The sequence below is a fragment of the Chlorocebus sabaeus genome, chromosome 5 (genome assembly GCF_047675955.1).
Source record: "Chlorocebus sabaeus isolate Y175 chromosome 5, mChlSab1.0.hap1, whole genome shotgun sequence".
In the NCBI taxonomy this organism is placed as follows: Eukaryota; Metazoa; Chordata; class Mammalia; order Primates; family Cercopithecidae; genus Chlorocebus; species Chlorocebus sabaeus.
In genome coordinates this window covers 27582730-27597866 of record NC_132908.1, presented here as the reverse complement: position 1 = coordinate 27597866, position 15137 = coordinate 27582730, and the positions used below count along the sequence as shown (strand labels likewise).

The following is a 15137-nucleotide window of genomic DNA, read 5'->3' as shown; positions in this document are numbered from 1 at the left end:
ATTACAGGCTTGAGCCACCGCGCCCAGTCAACGCAGTTTTAATGTTACCTTTGTAGAAAATGTTACCGCTCAATTTACAATTTGTGTTTTTAATCCCTATGTCTTTCTAGCAGCAAAAAAGGACCAACTCCAGGTAAAGATGCCTAATTGACTTGTGATTCCTGTCAACTCTATCATTGCCTTAATCATAGCACAATACAAACACACAGCATATCCAACCTAATAATTCTAGGTCTCATTCCCGGATTATGGATTCCTGTAAATCTGTCCAAGCCTTGGGCCCTCGCTTTACATTTTGTAAAACTCCTTCTTACTCAGCTTACTCATCATGCTCGGAGAGCCTTAGGCATGATAATTCTTGCTATAGTCTCAGTTACATTAATAACCTCTGTTGTGGTGTCCTCAGTAGCACTGCACAGCTCCATTTAAACAGCTTAATATGTAGAAAATTGGACGCATATAGCCGACCAGGCATGGATGCTTCAAAATAAAATCAACACCGCGATACAGACAGAAGTGGCAATGTTAAAGACTACTGTTCTGTGGCTAGGAGAACAAGTACAAAGCTTGCAGTTGCAGCAGCAATTGCATTGTCATTTTAACCATACTCATATTTGTGTAACCAATTTGGAATACAATCAAAGTAAATATCCATGGAACCTTGTAAAGGCCCATTTACAGGGAGCATTTACATTCAATGTTACTTTTGCTATAAATGATTTACAAAGTAAAATCCTTAACTTGAATAAGCAAACTCAAGCATTTCAGCCCTCTTTAAAATCTTGGGCAGAATTCCAGTAAGGTTTAGAGAGCCTTAATCCTTGGACCTACTTCAAACAGCACCTCAATGTCTTTTTTTGTAATTATCAGAAAAGTGTTATGTTTCTGTTTTTTGTTCATAGTCTGTAAAATCAGCTGGACCACCAGCTGGCAATTGAGAGCTGCACAGCCTGCAATTACCTTTGTTCAATTAATGCAAAAACAGAAAGGGGGAGATGTTGGAGGCTGAAAGAATGAGGGTCGTGACCAACTTAGTATACCACTGGAGTCTATATGAGCAAACAGCAAACTGTTCTCATATATGTAGGATGTTGGCAAGTTGACAGCTGTGTCTGCCACCAGAAGGAATGCTGAGGACAGTCACGCACCAGGTGCAGTGTTCCTTGTAGTTATCTATAGGAACATCTGTAGCTGTTGTATAAAGAAAGCAATTATGTGAGCCTGTGATAAATCAAGCAGCTGACCAACGATTACCTCTTCCTCCCTGTTGATTCTACCTAATAAATATGAAGGGCTGTAGAAGCACAGGGCCCTTATTCCCTAGAAGGAGGGAGCCCCCTGACTCCTTCTTTAAAACAGATCCTTTTCTTTGTCTTCATTTCTGCGTTCGTCCTCCTTCGTTCAGTTCCGAACCGACAACCACATCTGTGGGTCATGCAGTGTCTAATTCTCCCAGAGAGTTCACCTGGTCCAGCACCAGCTGTCCTCACACAGCTGTCCTCACACAGGGGACGAGCTCTACCAGTGCTCTGACTGCAACCACCTCTTCCACCTGAGGAGGGCGCTGTCCATGCACATATGCGGATGTGTGCACAGATGTGGGTGCCAGTTTGCATTCCCCTCCCTTGTGGCGACCACCAGGCACATGCACTTGGGTGAACACTGCCACCACTGCCTACAGTGTGGCACTCCCCTTGCTGACTGGGAAACTTGCTCCAGCACCAACTTATCCACACAGGAGAGAAGCCCTACTGGTGCTTTGACTGCGTGTGGCGCATGCACCAAAGAGGCTCCCTTGGCCATTCATAGGCACACACATACAGGTGAGAAGCCTCAGTCCTGCTCAGAGTGTGGCATCTGGTTCTCCTGCTTAAAAAAAGAAGAAAAAAATAAATAAGCGCTTGGCTTTTCCTTTTTTAGACGGAGTCTCGCTTTATCCCCTAGGCTGGTTTGCAGTGGTGTGATCTCAGCTCACTGCAACCTCTGCCTCTGGGTTCAAACAATTCTCCTGCCTCAGCCTCCCAAGTACCTGGGATTACAGGCACGTGCCACCATGCCCGCCTAATTTTTTGTATTTAGTAGAGACAGGGTTTCACCATGTTAGTCAGACTGGTCTTGAATTCCTGACCTCAGATGATTCGCCCTCCCTGGCCTCCCAAAGTGCTGGGATTATAGGCACGAACCACCGTGCCTGGCCTGACTTTTCTTTTCTTTTTTGAGATGGAGATTCACTCTTGTTGCCCAGGCTGGAGTGCAATGGTGCAATCTCAGCTCACTGCAACCTCAGCCTCCCCGGTTCAAGCGATTCTCCTGCCTCAGTCTTCCAAGTAGCTGGGATTACAGGCATTCACCACCACTCCCAGCTAATTTTTTGTATTTAGTAGAGACAGGGTTTCACCATGTGGGTCAAGCTGGTCTTGAACTCCTGACCTCAGGTGATCCACCCGCCTTGGCCTCCTGAAGTGCTGGGATGGATTACTGGTGTGAGCCACCATGCCTGGCCAGCCTGACTTTTCTTAACAGATTGACGTGGCCCAGTTTTGTTTGTTTGTTTTTGTTTTTGTTTATTTATTTAAACACAGGGTCTCACTCTGTTGACCACGCTGGAGCACAGTGGTGTAATAATCATAGTTCACTGTAGCCTTGAACTCCTGGGATCAAGCCATCCTCTCGCCTTAGCCTCCCAAAGGGCTGGGGCTACAGGCATGAGCCACCATGCCCACACACCCAGCCACAATTAGGAGGCTAAAGCCCTCGCCTTTTTTTTTTTTCTGAGACAGAGTCTTATTCTTTCGCCCAGGCTGGAGTGCAGTGGTGCAATCTTGGCTTATTGTAGCCTTGACCTCCCGGGTCTCAAGTGATCCTCCCACCTCAGCTTCCCAAGTAGCTGGGACTATAGGTGTCCAATACCATGTCTAGCTAGTTTTTGTAGAGACAGGGTTTCGCCATGTTGCCCAGAGTCATCTTGAACTCCTGGGCTCAAGCAATCCCCCCACCTCGGCCTCCCAAAGTGCTGGGATTATAGTTGTTAGCCACCACACCTAGCCTGTAACTGTAGTTTTTTTCCACCACCTCTGTTCAAACATCTCCTTCCTCTGAATATCTCACTGCTGCCTCCTCCTCCTCCTTCTTCTTCTTTCTTCTCCTTCCTTTTCTTTTTTTTTTTTTCTCTTTTTTGAGACTTAGTCTTACTCTGTCACCCAGGCTGGAGTGCAGTAACACCATCTTGGATCACTGCAATCTCAGCCTTCCAGGTTCAAACAGTTCTCTTCGACTGGGCTCGGTGGCTCATGCCTGTAATCCCAGCACTTTGGGAGGTCGAGGCAGGCAGATCACCCGAGGCCGGGAAATCGAGACCAGCCTGACCAACATGGAGAAACCCCATCTCTACTAAAAATACAAAATTAGCCGGTGTGGTGGCGCATGCCTGTAATCCCAGCTATTTGGGAGGTTGAGGCAGGAGAATCGCTTGAACCCGGGAGGCAGAGGTTGCGGTGAACCAAGATCACATCATTGCTCTCCAGCCTGGGGGACAAGAGCAAACCTCCACCTCAAAACAAAACAAAAAACAATTCTCATGCCTCAACATCCCAAGTAGCAGGGACTATAGGCATGTGCTACCATGCCCAGCTAATTTTTGTATTTTTAGTAGAGACAGGGTTTTGCCATGTTGGCCAGGCTGGTCTTGAACTCCTGGCCTCACGTGTGATCTACCTGCCTTGGCCTCCCAAACTACTGGGATGACAGGTGTGAGCCACTGCTCCTGGCCTCACTGCTTTCTAATTTTGTGACTTTTCCTGCCACATTGTCTTTATTCCTTGAAAGCTTTGAGGTTAGTGTTTTGCCCATAGTATGTGCTTTACAATATTGATTAAAGGGTTAAAGAGATAGATGTGCATGTTGCTAGCTAAGAAATGTGGCAAATGGTATATTCTCCTGCCCGCAGGACCCTTAGGGGTGGCATTGAGCTGGTGAAACTCTGCAGTATGACACATACACAGAAGTGGGGGCTAGGCCAGGCGTGGTGGCTCATGCCTGTAATCCAACACTTTGGGAGGCAGAGGCAGGTGGATCATGAGGTCAAGATTCCGAGACCAGCCTGGCCAAGATGGTGAAACCCCGTCTCTACTAAAAATACAAAAATTAGCCAGGCACGGTGGCGGGTGCCTGTAATCTCAGCTACTTGGGAGGCTGAGGCAGGAGAATAGCTTGAACCCGGGAGGCGGAGGTTGCAGTGAGTTGAGTTCACACCACTGCACTCTAGCCTGGGTAACAGAGCAAGACTCCGTCTCAAAAAAAAAAAAAAAAAAAAAAAAAGGAAGTGGGGGCTAATGGGGTGGGTGCTGGCTTATTCCATCAGCAATTTTTAGTTTAGTGCCTTTCACATACATGCTTGTATCATTCAGTTATGATTCATTGTGAATTTATATGCCTTACTAGACTGTAAGCTCCATGCAAAGCATGGCCTATGACTTATTTCTGTAGGCTCTCCCAATTGCCTAGCACTATGCTTTGTACACTGAACAACTGTCATGTGAAAATAATATAGGGAGATTATGCAGAATATTGAACTTGAGAAGAAGACAAGAGCTCAGGTGGATTCCTGGTTTAGCAAGCAAATTAGGATAGTGTGAAGGAAAGGTGCCTATCAGTGGTATGAATAAAGGCTCTGTCTGCCCCAGGATTAAATCTTTGTTCCTCCTTCTTACTAGCAGTATGGCCCTGAAAACTCGTGGAATTCCTCTGAGATCATTTCTTCATTAGTAGAACCAGGATAATAACCATTGGTGCACAAAATGCTAGTAAAGAATTAATAACGGGAGGGTGTGGTGGCTCACACCTGTAATTCCAGCACTTAGGGAGACGGAGGTGGGCGGATTGCTTGAGCTCAGGAGTTCGAGACCAGCCTGGGAAACATGGTGAAATCCCGTCTCTACCAAAAATACAAAAAGTTAGCAGAGCACTGTGGTGTGTGCCTTCACTCCAGCCTGGGCAACGGAATGAGACCCAGTCTCAAAAAACAAAAAAAATTAGGGTTGGGTGTGGTGGCTCACGCCTGTAATCCCAGCACTTTAGGAGACTGAGGTGGGCAGATCACGAGGTCAGGAGATTGAGACCATCCTGGCTAACACGGTGAAACCCTGTCTCTACTTAAAAATACAAAAAATTAGCCGGGCATAGTGTTGGGTGCCTGTAGTCCCAGCTACTCAGGAGGCTGAGGCAGGAGAATGGCCTAAACCCAGGAGGCAGAGCTTTCAGTGAGCTGAGATTGCACCACTGCACCCCAGCCTGGGAGACAGAGCGAGACTCCGGGAAAAAGAAAAAAAAAAAAAAGAGTAACTAATGGCCCCGGTGCTGTGGCTCATACCTATAATCCCAGCACTTTGGGAGGACGAGGCAGGAGGATCACTTAGCCAAGGGGTTCGAGACCAGCCTGGGCAACACAGGGAAACCCTGACTCAACAAATAATATAAAAAATTAGCCAGGCGTGGTACTGCACAGCAGTAGTCCCAGTTACTCTGAAGGCTGAGGCGGGACGATTGTTGAGCCCAGGAGTCAGAGGCTGCAGTGAGCTGAGATTGCACTACTGTATTCCCTCCAGCCTGGGTGACAGAGTGAGACCCTATCTCAAAAAAATAAAAATAAGGCTAGGCACAGTGGCTCACGCCTGTAATCCTAGCACTTCGTGGGGCCGAGGTGGGTGGATCACTTGAGGTCAGAAGTTCGAGACCAGCCTGGCTAACATGGTGAAACCCCGTCTCTACTAAAAAATACGAATATTAGTTGGGTGTGGTGGAATGCACCTGTAATCTCAGTTACTCGGGAGGCTGAGGTAGAAAAATCACTTGAACGTGGGAGGCAGAAGTTGCAGTGAGCCGAGATTTTGCCGCTGCATTCCAGCCTGGGCGACAGAGCACGACTCTGTCTCAAAAATAAATAAATAAATAAAAATAAAAAAGAATAAAGATGAAATATGTAATATGCTGGGCATGGCGCCTGCCCCCAGGAAATGATAACAATAATTCCCTGCCCTAAAGGGCAAACAAAGAAGATAACCGTTCTCCAAAGTCAAGGATGCTCTGAGAACGCCACTAAAAGGAACTCAGGATATTCTCAACTCTAGCTCGGCCAGAGTGGTTCCAACGCTCAAATCGTTCCCTCCTTCAGTGATTGGCTGAGCCTGCCAGAGTCGTACAGCGGAAAGCAGCCCCGGGGCCTCTTGCTGCCCCCAGGTCGGTGCAAGTGGCTTCACAGCTCCTTGTAGTCGCCTGACCCTAGTGGTCCAGCTTCCTGCCCTTATGCAGCTCTTGGCTTCGTTCAAACGGACCGCCTTTGCAAGCACCCAATCAGAACGCTCGATCTTCGGATGTTGTCCAATGAACGCGCGTAATGGGGAGGGGAAAAAAGAGAGCGTGAAGCCCAATCGCAGCGCCATTACACTTGAGGGCAAAGAGGTTAGGAAGCCGGCATGGCGCTCCGGTCAATAAAATCGATAGCTGGAAGCTGCCTGTGTTCCAGGCAAAGGCGGTGCGGTAGCAGCGCCGCCATTTTCCCCGAAGGCATCTTCCGGTGCCTTTCACCCAAGTTCGGGCAGGAGTTTCCTGAATAACAGCAAAAGGTTTCCGTTAGCCCTGCGGGCGGCCGATTCCGATTCCCTCCGGGCCTCCCTGGCCACGCTCAGCCCTGGTGCGGCTGGGGCTCCTCGATCCCAGGGGCCGCCAGCGCCCGAGGGCCGAGGCCTGGACGGGGAAGGCCGTGGCGCCGGCTCCTCGGGTCCCATGGCGCCGCCTTCGGCTCCGCTCCGGGCGCAGGGACCAGGAGAGGCCAGACCCAGTCGGAAAAGGGGCAGGAGGCCGAGGGCTCTGAAGTTCGTGGACGTGGCCGTGTACTTCTCCCCGGAGGAGTGGGGCTGCCTGCGGCCCGCGCAGAGGGCCCTGTACCGGGACGTGATGCGGGAGACCTACGGCCACCTGGGCGCGCTCGGTGAGGCCGGCCCCATCCGCTGCCGCGGGGCGCGAAGGGATGCAGGAGCCGGGGCGGGGGGAGGCAGGGAGGCCACGGTCCTGGCAGGCGACCAGGTTGTCAGGGTAGGTGGGCAGGGGCTTAGCGGGAGGTGCCGTCGGGGAGACATTACTTGGCGTGATCTAGAAGCTGGTCTTCTGATTTGTTCTTCCCCAGGGTGCGCAGGTCCCAAACCAGCCCTCATCTCCTGGTTGGAACGAAACACTGATGACTGGGAACCGGCTGCTCTAGATCCGCAGGAGTACCCGAGAGGGCTGACAGTCCAGAGAAGTGAGTGCTAAATAACCACGCAGAGCCTGCAGCCCTCCTATAACGTTCTACCTCTGACGGCTCCGTCCAGAGTTGTGGTTTGGCTAGGGGTGGGTGCCGCGTATTTAGTGTATTCATCTTCCTAACCTCAGCGTCTTGTATCTGGTGATGTGGGGCCCATCCACCACACAGAGATTCCCATGTCAGTCTGCAAGCTGCAGATTTCCATTGTGTGAATGAATCAGTGGGCTTCGTCTTTTTTTTTTTTTTTTTTTTGGTAGAGATATTGCCTTGCTATGTTGCCCAGTTTGGTCTTGAACTTCTGGCCTCAAGCGATCCTCCTGCCTTGGCCTCCCAAAATGCTGGGGTTACTGGCATGAGCCATTGCAGCCAGCCAGAATCAGTGAGCTTTTAACGGTGCTACCCTCTGCCTCCTTTCCAGGATCTCTGCCTCTAGCCACCTTTGAATTGGACCAAGGAGATCCTGAACTTCTCAGAGTTTTCTGGGTTTTGGTTGAAGGGAGCTCATGGGGAACAGCTGCCTGGGATGCAGGGTCCTCTTTCTGCTCTTACAGCAGGATGACCCTTATCAGCGAAGGAGATACTGCAGTCTCCCCGGAATCCAACAAGGCTCTGCTTAACCCCATTCAGGTAGAAGGGTCCCAGATCCACCCATAGTAGAAGATGCAGCTGTCTGGGCTGGAATTTCAGAGCCAGATTCTCCAAGACGAGGGATAGCTGTCTAAGATTCAGATCTGACCATGATATTACCTTGCTTAAAACTTTTCAGTTAATTTTTGCCAAGGTTGTCAAATGGCCATTGGTTATATCTGAGTCATTTGGGGAACTTGGTAAAAATGCAGGTTCCAGGACCCCATCCCAGAGCTATTCATTCACTCGTGTGAATGTTTAGGAACTTGCAATTATTATTATTATTATTATTATTTTTTTTGAGATGGAGTCTCACTCTGTCGCCCGGGCTGGAGTGCAGTGGCCGGATCTCAGCTCACTGCAAGCTCCGCCTCCCGGGTTTACGCCATTCTCCTGCCTCAGCCTCCCGAGTAGCTGGGACTACAGGCGCCCGCCACCTCGCCCGGCTAGTTTTTGTGTGTGTGTGTGTTTTTTTTTTTTAGTAGAGACGGGGTTTCACCGTGTTAGCCAGGATGGTCTCGATCTCCTGACCTCGTGATCTACCCGTCTCGGCCTCCCAAAGTGCTGGGATTACAGGCTTGAGCCACCGCGCCCAGCCGGAACTTGCAATTTTTTAATTAGCCTCATCTGATTCAGATGTGCATCTAGGTTTGAAAACCGGCGGGGCGCGGTGGCTCATGCCTGTAATCCTAGCACTTTGGGAGGCCAAGGCGGGTGGATCACTTGAGGTCCGGAGTTCAAGACCAGCCTGGCCAACATCGTGAAACCCCATCTCTACTAAAAAATACAAAAATTAGCCAGGCGTGGTGGTGGGTGCCTGTAATCCCAGCTACTCAGGAGGCTGAGGCAAGGAGAATTGCTTGATCCCGGGAGGCGGAAGTTGCAGTGAGTCGAGATCACGCCACTGCATTCCAGCCTGGGTGACACAGTGAGACTCCATCTCAGGAAAAAAAAAGAAAAGAAAACCGCTGGGTAATTAGCTGGGCGTGGTGGCGGGCGCCTGTAGTCCCAGCTACTTGGGAGGCTGAGGTAGGAGAATCACTTGAACCTGTAGGCAGAGGTTACAGTGAGCCAAGATCGCACCACTGCACTCCAGCCTGGGTGACAGAGCAAGACTCTATCTCAAAAAAAAGAAAAAGAAAAGAAAATCACTGTGTAAAATACAGTCCAAGGTCCTTAACAATGCTATCAGCAATGGTTCTCAAAGCATGGTCTCAGACTAGAAGCAACATTCCTTGGGAACTTGTTAGAAATGCAAATTCTGGGACCCTACCCCAGACCTGCTGGATCCAAAACGGGCACTAGGGCCTGGCAGTCTGTTTCAGTAAATCCTCCAAATGATTCTGATCACAGTGAAGTTTGAGAACCATTGGCTTAGAGGGCCTTTTGACCCAGTCACTGCTAGCTCATACCTTACAGGTTTCCATGTCTTGCCTTACACTCTTCATTTTTGTGAGACGGAGTCTTGCTCTGTCGCCCAGGCGGGAGTGCAGTGGCACGATCTCAGCTCACTGCAACCTCTGCCTCCCGGGTTCAAGCAATTCTGCTGTCTCAGCCTCCCGAGTAGCTGGGACTATAGGTGCCCACCACCATGCCTGGCTAATTTTTAGTAGAGACGGGGTTTCTCCATGTTGGTCAGGCTGGTCTCAAACTCCTGACCTCAGGTGATCCGCCTACCTTGGCCTTCCAAAGTGCTGAGATTGCAGGTGTAAGCCGCTGCGCCCGGCCTGTCTTGCTTTATTACAGTTTGTGTCTAAGAAGATCTTAGGGCCTGTGCACACTGTACACTGAGACTTGGGACTTATGTTTCTTTTCTTTTTTTTTTTTTTTTTTTGAGACGGAGTTTCGTTCTTCTACCCAGGCTTGAGTGCAGTGGCATGATCTTGGCTCACTGCAACCTTTGCCTTCCAGTTTGAAGCAATTATCTTGCCTCAGTCTCCCGAGTAGCTGGGATTACAGGCGCCCGCCACCATGCCGGGATAATTTTTGTATTTTTAGTAGAGATGGGGTTTCACCATGTTGGCCAGGCTGGTCTCGAACTCCTGACCTTGCAATCCGCCCTCCTTGGCCTCCCAAAGTGCTGGGATTATAGGCATGAGCCGCTGCACTTGGCCGGGATTTACATTTCTAACCCTGCATAATTTTAATTCTTTTTTATTTTTTGAGATGGAGTCTCGCTCTGTCGTGCAGGCTGGAGTGCAAAGGCATGATCTCAGCTCACTGCAACCTCTGCCTCCCGGGATCAAGCAATTCTTCCACCTCAGCCTCCTGAGTAGCTGGGATTACAGGCACCTGCTATCGTGCCCAGCTAATTTTTGTATTTTTGTAGATACGGGGTTTCACTGTGTTGGCCAGGCTGGTCTTGAACTCCTGACCTCAGGTGATCCACCTGCCTCGGCCTCCCAAAATGCTAGGATTACAGGCATAAGCCACCGCGCCCAGCCACATTTTTTAAAGAATCAGCTAAGTCACATAAACCATGGCTCATCCACAATGGAATTCTGTACAACTGTAAAATAGAAAAAAGATGTGCTGACATAAAATGATCTTTAGAATATATTAAGTGAAAAAATGAAGGCACAGTAGAGTGTGTATAAGGTGTGTATATGTTGTATTTTATATAAGAAAGGTGAGTTGGGCATGGTGGCTCATGCCTGTAATCCCAGCACTTTGGAAGATGGAGGTGGGCAGATAACCTGAGGTCAGGAATTTGAGACCAACCTGGCCAACACGGTGAAACCCCATCTCTACTAAAAATACAAAAAATTAGCCGGGCATAGTGGTGTGTGCCTGTAATCTCAGCTACTTGGGAGGCTGAGGCAGGGAGAACCGCTTGAATCTGGGAGGCGGAGGTTTCAGTGAGCTGAGATCATGCCATTGCACTCCAGCCTGGGTGACAGAACGTGATTCTGTCTCAAAAAACAAAATGATAATAAAAATAAAAAGAAAGGTGGGGGAAGAGAACATATGCAGTAAAGCATGTGTATGCAATCTCTTATGAAAGAAAGATGGGGAAGGTGACATTTGTATTGCATCAAAAAAATGGGAAGAAACTAATATGGTTTCTACAAGGTAGATGGGAAAAAGGTGGCAGCAAGACTTCTCTGTATTCCTTTATTAATATTTTGACTTTTTTGTTTTTTGAGATAGGGTCTTGCTCTGTTGCCCAGGCTGTAGTACACTGGTGCCATCATGGTTCACAGTAGCCTTGAACTCCTGGGCTCAAGTAATCCTCTACCTCAGCCTTCCAAGTAGCTGGGACCACAGGCAGGTGCGCATGCCACCATGCCAGGCTAATATTTGTATTTTTGGTAGAGATGGGGTTTCACAATGTTGCCCAGGCTGATCTTGAACTCCTGGGTTCAAGCGACCCTCTTGGCCTTGGGCTCCCAAAGTGCTGGGATTACAGGCATGAGCTACCATGCCTGGTTGATATGTTGACTTTTGAATGATGTAAGCTTACCTCTTAAAAATCATTCCCTTTTCTTTTTTTTTTTTTTTGAGTCGGAGTCTTGCTGTCTCACCTAGGCTGGAGTGCAGTGGCACGATCTCAGCTTACTGCAACCTCTACCTCGCCGGGTTCAAGCGATTCTCCTGCCTTAGACTCCTGGGTAGCTGGGATTACAGGTGCATGCCACCACGCCCGGCTAATTTTCGTATTTTTAGTAGAGACGGGGTTTCACCAGGTTGGTCAGGCTGCTCTCAGACTCCTGACCTTGTCATCTGCCCACCTTGGCCTCCCAAAGTGCTTGGATTACAAGTGTGATCCACCACACCCGGCCTCAATTTTTAAAGTTAGCTTAATCTCCAAGAAATCTTCCTAGACTTCTCCAAGCTGGGTTAGAAGTTCCTGTAATGCACACCATATTTGCATGATAGTATGCCACACTTAGCTGTCTGCGGCACTAGGCATTGAGGCCAGGGGGTGAGTCTATTGGTCTTGTAACCTATAATGTAATTTACAACAGCAGGATCCCAGTATTTGTTAAATTAATTGTTCTGTATTCCTATAGAAAGCAGAACCAGAAAGAAGAATGGGGAGAAGGAAGTATTCCCGCCTAAAGAGGCACCCCGAAAGGGGAAGCGAGGCCGGAGGCCCAGTAAACCCCGACTGATTCCCAGGCAGACGTCCGGGGGCCCCATCTGCCCTGACTGCGGCTGTACCTTCCCTGATCATCAGACCCTGGAGAGCCACAAGTGCGCCCAGAATCTAAAAAAGCCTTACCCTTGCCCAGACTGTGGGCGCCGCTTTTCCTATCCATCCCTGCTGGTCAGTCACCGGCGGGCACACTCCGGCGAGTGCCCCTATGTTTGTGACCAGTGTGGCAAACGTTTCTCCCAGCGCAAGAACCTCTCCCAGCACCAGGTCATCCATACAGGCGAGAAGCCCTACCACTGTCCTGACTGTGGTCGCTGTTTCCGGAGGAGCCGGTCCTTGGCCAATCACCGGACCACACACACAGGCGAAAAACCCCACCAGTGCCCTAGCTGCGGACGTCGCTTCGCCTACCCCTCCCTGCTAGCCATTCACCAGCGTACACACACGGGAGAGAAGCCCTACACCTGCCTCGAGTGCAACCGCCGCTTCCGCCAGCGCACCGCCCTCGTTATCCACCAGCGCATCCACACGGGCGAGAAGCCCTACCCGTGCCCGGACTGCGAGCGGCGCTTCTCCTCCTCCTCTCGCCTGGTCAGTCACCGGCGTGTGCACTCTGGGGAGCGTCCCTATGCCTGCGAGCACTGTGAGGCCCGCTTCTCCCAGCGCAGCACGCTGCTCCAGCACCAGCTCTTGCACACGGGAGAGAAGCCCTACCCCTGCCCAGACTGTGGGCGTGCCTTCCGGCGGAGCGGCTCCCTGGCCATCCATCGCAGCACGCACACTGAGGAGAAACTGCACGCCTGCGACGACTGTGGCCGGCGCTTTGCCTACCCCTCACTGCTGGCCAGCCACCGGCGCGTGCACTCGGGCGAGCGGCCCTATGCCTGCGACCTTTGCTCCAAGCGCTTTGCTCAGTGGAGCCACCTGGCCCAGCACCAGCTGCTGCACACGGGGGAGAAGCCTTTCCCCTGCCTCGAGTGTGGCCGGTGCTTCCGCCAGAGGTGGTCTCTGGCTGTCCACAAGTGTAGCCCCAAGGCCCCAAACTGTAGCCCTAGATCTGCTCTCGGGGGCTCTAGTCAGAGGGGCAATGCCCATTAGAAGGGGAAGGACTGCCTACCTTCATTTCATTTTATGGAAGGACCCAGAAAAGGGAAGGAGGAGCCCCAGGTCATACAGGGCAGAGTCAGAACTAAACCCAGGTCTCCTGCTGCACAGAGCTGAACTTTAGTATCTTGTACTGCACTGACTGCCTCCCTGTGCATGTCTGGAGCAGTCCCATTAGGAGAGGTGACATCATTTGGTTAAAGTTTTTCAAGCTACCCTATCCTTAAATAGTTTGTCTGGATATCAGGGCTAAAAGTTCTCCCCATCTATTTTAGGGGCTGTCTGCTTTTCTAGTCTGCACACAGGGATTACCTGTCATCTTGCATGCAATCAGGAGAATCTCATTTATAGGTGCAGGACCTTCTCCTACTCTGCCTCTTCCTCCATACTAGGTTGGAAAAGTCTGGTTTAGCCCACTTTTTACAACACTCCTGCCAAGTGGTCTCTACCCCTTGCTTGAAAATCTCCCTTGACAGGGAGCTCACTACCTCACAAGGCAGGTCATTTCATTGTGGGATCTATAAAGTTAAGTACCACATTCTCATCTGTAAACCTTGCCTACGACATGTTTAATACTTCTACTTGGCAGCCCTTCAGATAACTTAATCACAACCACTTTACCCCCAAATTTACAGGTTAAGTAGCATGAATTTGGTCATTCCTTAAAGACAGGGTTTCAATTTCCACACATGATCTCTGCAAACAGGCTCTGGGTTTTCATTGTCCTTTTTGAAGGGTCATGTAAAAATAAGGTAGCACCCACAGTGCCACTACACCTTCTGGGGCTGGACTTGTTTCAGCAGCTTTGGTTGCACTGAATTTGGGGGAGCTGCACAGTACCAGCAGTTTATTGGGATGCAGATATATAAATGCCCTAAACTTAAAAAAAAAAAAAAGCTAAGTCTTCATCTTGTGTTTGGAAAATTGGTTCAAGCTGCGTATGAGACATAGGCGCAGTCAGCTCTGGGAGAAGGTTGGTCTTAAGGAAAAGCAGGGACCTGTGGTTTAGGAAATGCAAATGGGACTGGCTTGTGCTCTACCTGGCAGACCTGGATTGGCTTCAGGCGGCCAGTGCCTGGAACAGCCTGGAGAATTGGGCTGTACTCGACCCGGATTCTCATCAGGCACAGATGAATCACATGCACATAAGAATCGGCACAGAACTTCCATGAGACCTCAGTCAGCATTTTTTCACAAAATGAGGTGAGGCCATTCAAGGAGGCTAGAAAGAGGGAATTGAACCCAGAGAGAAAGAGTCTATAGTCATCAAGTTGTGTCCATGCCAGCCTCCCTCCAGAGAGGTGGCAGCAGCGTGTCTCAATCTGCCTCTTCCTCCATACTAGGTTGGAAAAGTCTGGTTTAGCCCACTTTTTACAACACTCCTGCCAAGTGGTCTCTACCCCTTGCTATCCACCTCGATAGCACCCGCTGGGTAGGTGCTTCATAAAGCTTTACCGAGTTAAATGTGAACAAGGCCTACCACTTTGCCTTGGGCAGCTGCACCAAATTAGAATTTCCAGATGTGACTCATATTCCAACAGCTGGAGTGGGTCATCCTTTACCCCGTGGCGCCTTACTACAGCTCTCCTGATCTGGGCCCAAGCAGGGGAGCAGCTGGGGAACACAGCTTCATGTAATTACCTCTGTTCAATCTTTAGCAAGTTGCATTGTAACATTGTAACTTATTTGTTTCTCCTTGGATGGTGAGCTGCCCCCAAGAAGGGGTCATATCAGATTGGGTCTCATTAAAATGTCTGATGAATGAATTCTGTTCCTTGTGGAATTACTTTTTACAAAATGTCAATCTAGTTCCTTGATTCAGTAGCAATTTTTGCTGTTCTGATGGGAGAGCCAGACTTTCAGACCAGGAGACCTGCCCTGCCCAGCAGAGCCCTGTTACCAGGTCTGCCCAGCCCCCTGGTAGAGCCAGCTCTTTCCCCTACCCTTTGCCACCAGAACGCAAGGATTTCCTCAGCTAGGAATTGTATAACTTTCTTTGGGACTGGATGG

General features: G+C 49.8%; 1 protein-coding gene across 1 annotated transcript; it reads left to right on the top strand.

Moving 5' to 3' along the window:
• Positions 1–6061: 6061 nt before the first annotated feature.
• On the top strand, positions 6062–14893 carry ZNF689 (zinc finger protein 689). The gene is made up of 3 exons (XM_007990107.3): positions 6062–6985; positions 7181–7294; positions 11938–14893. The coding sequence occupies exons 1-3, from the start codon at positions 6781–6783 to the stop codon at positions 13119–13121; spliced, it is 1503 nt and encodes a 500-aa protein (XP_007988298.1). The 5' UTR covers positions 6062–6780; the 3' UTR covers positions 13122–14893.
• The last annotated feature ends 244 nt before the right edge of the window (positions 14894–15137 follow it).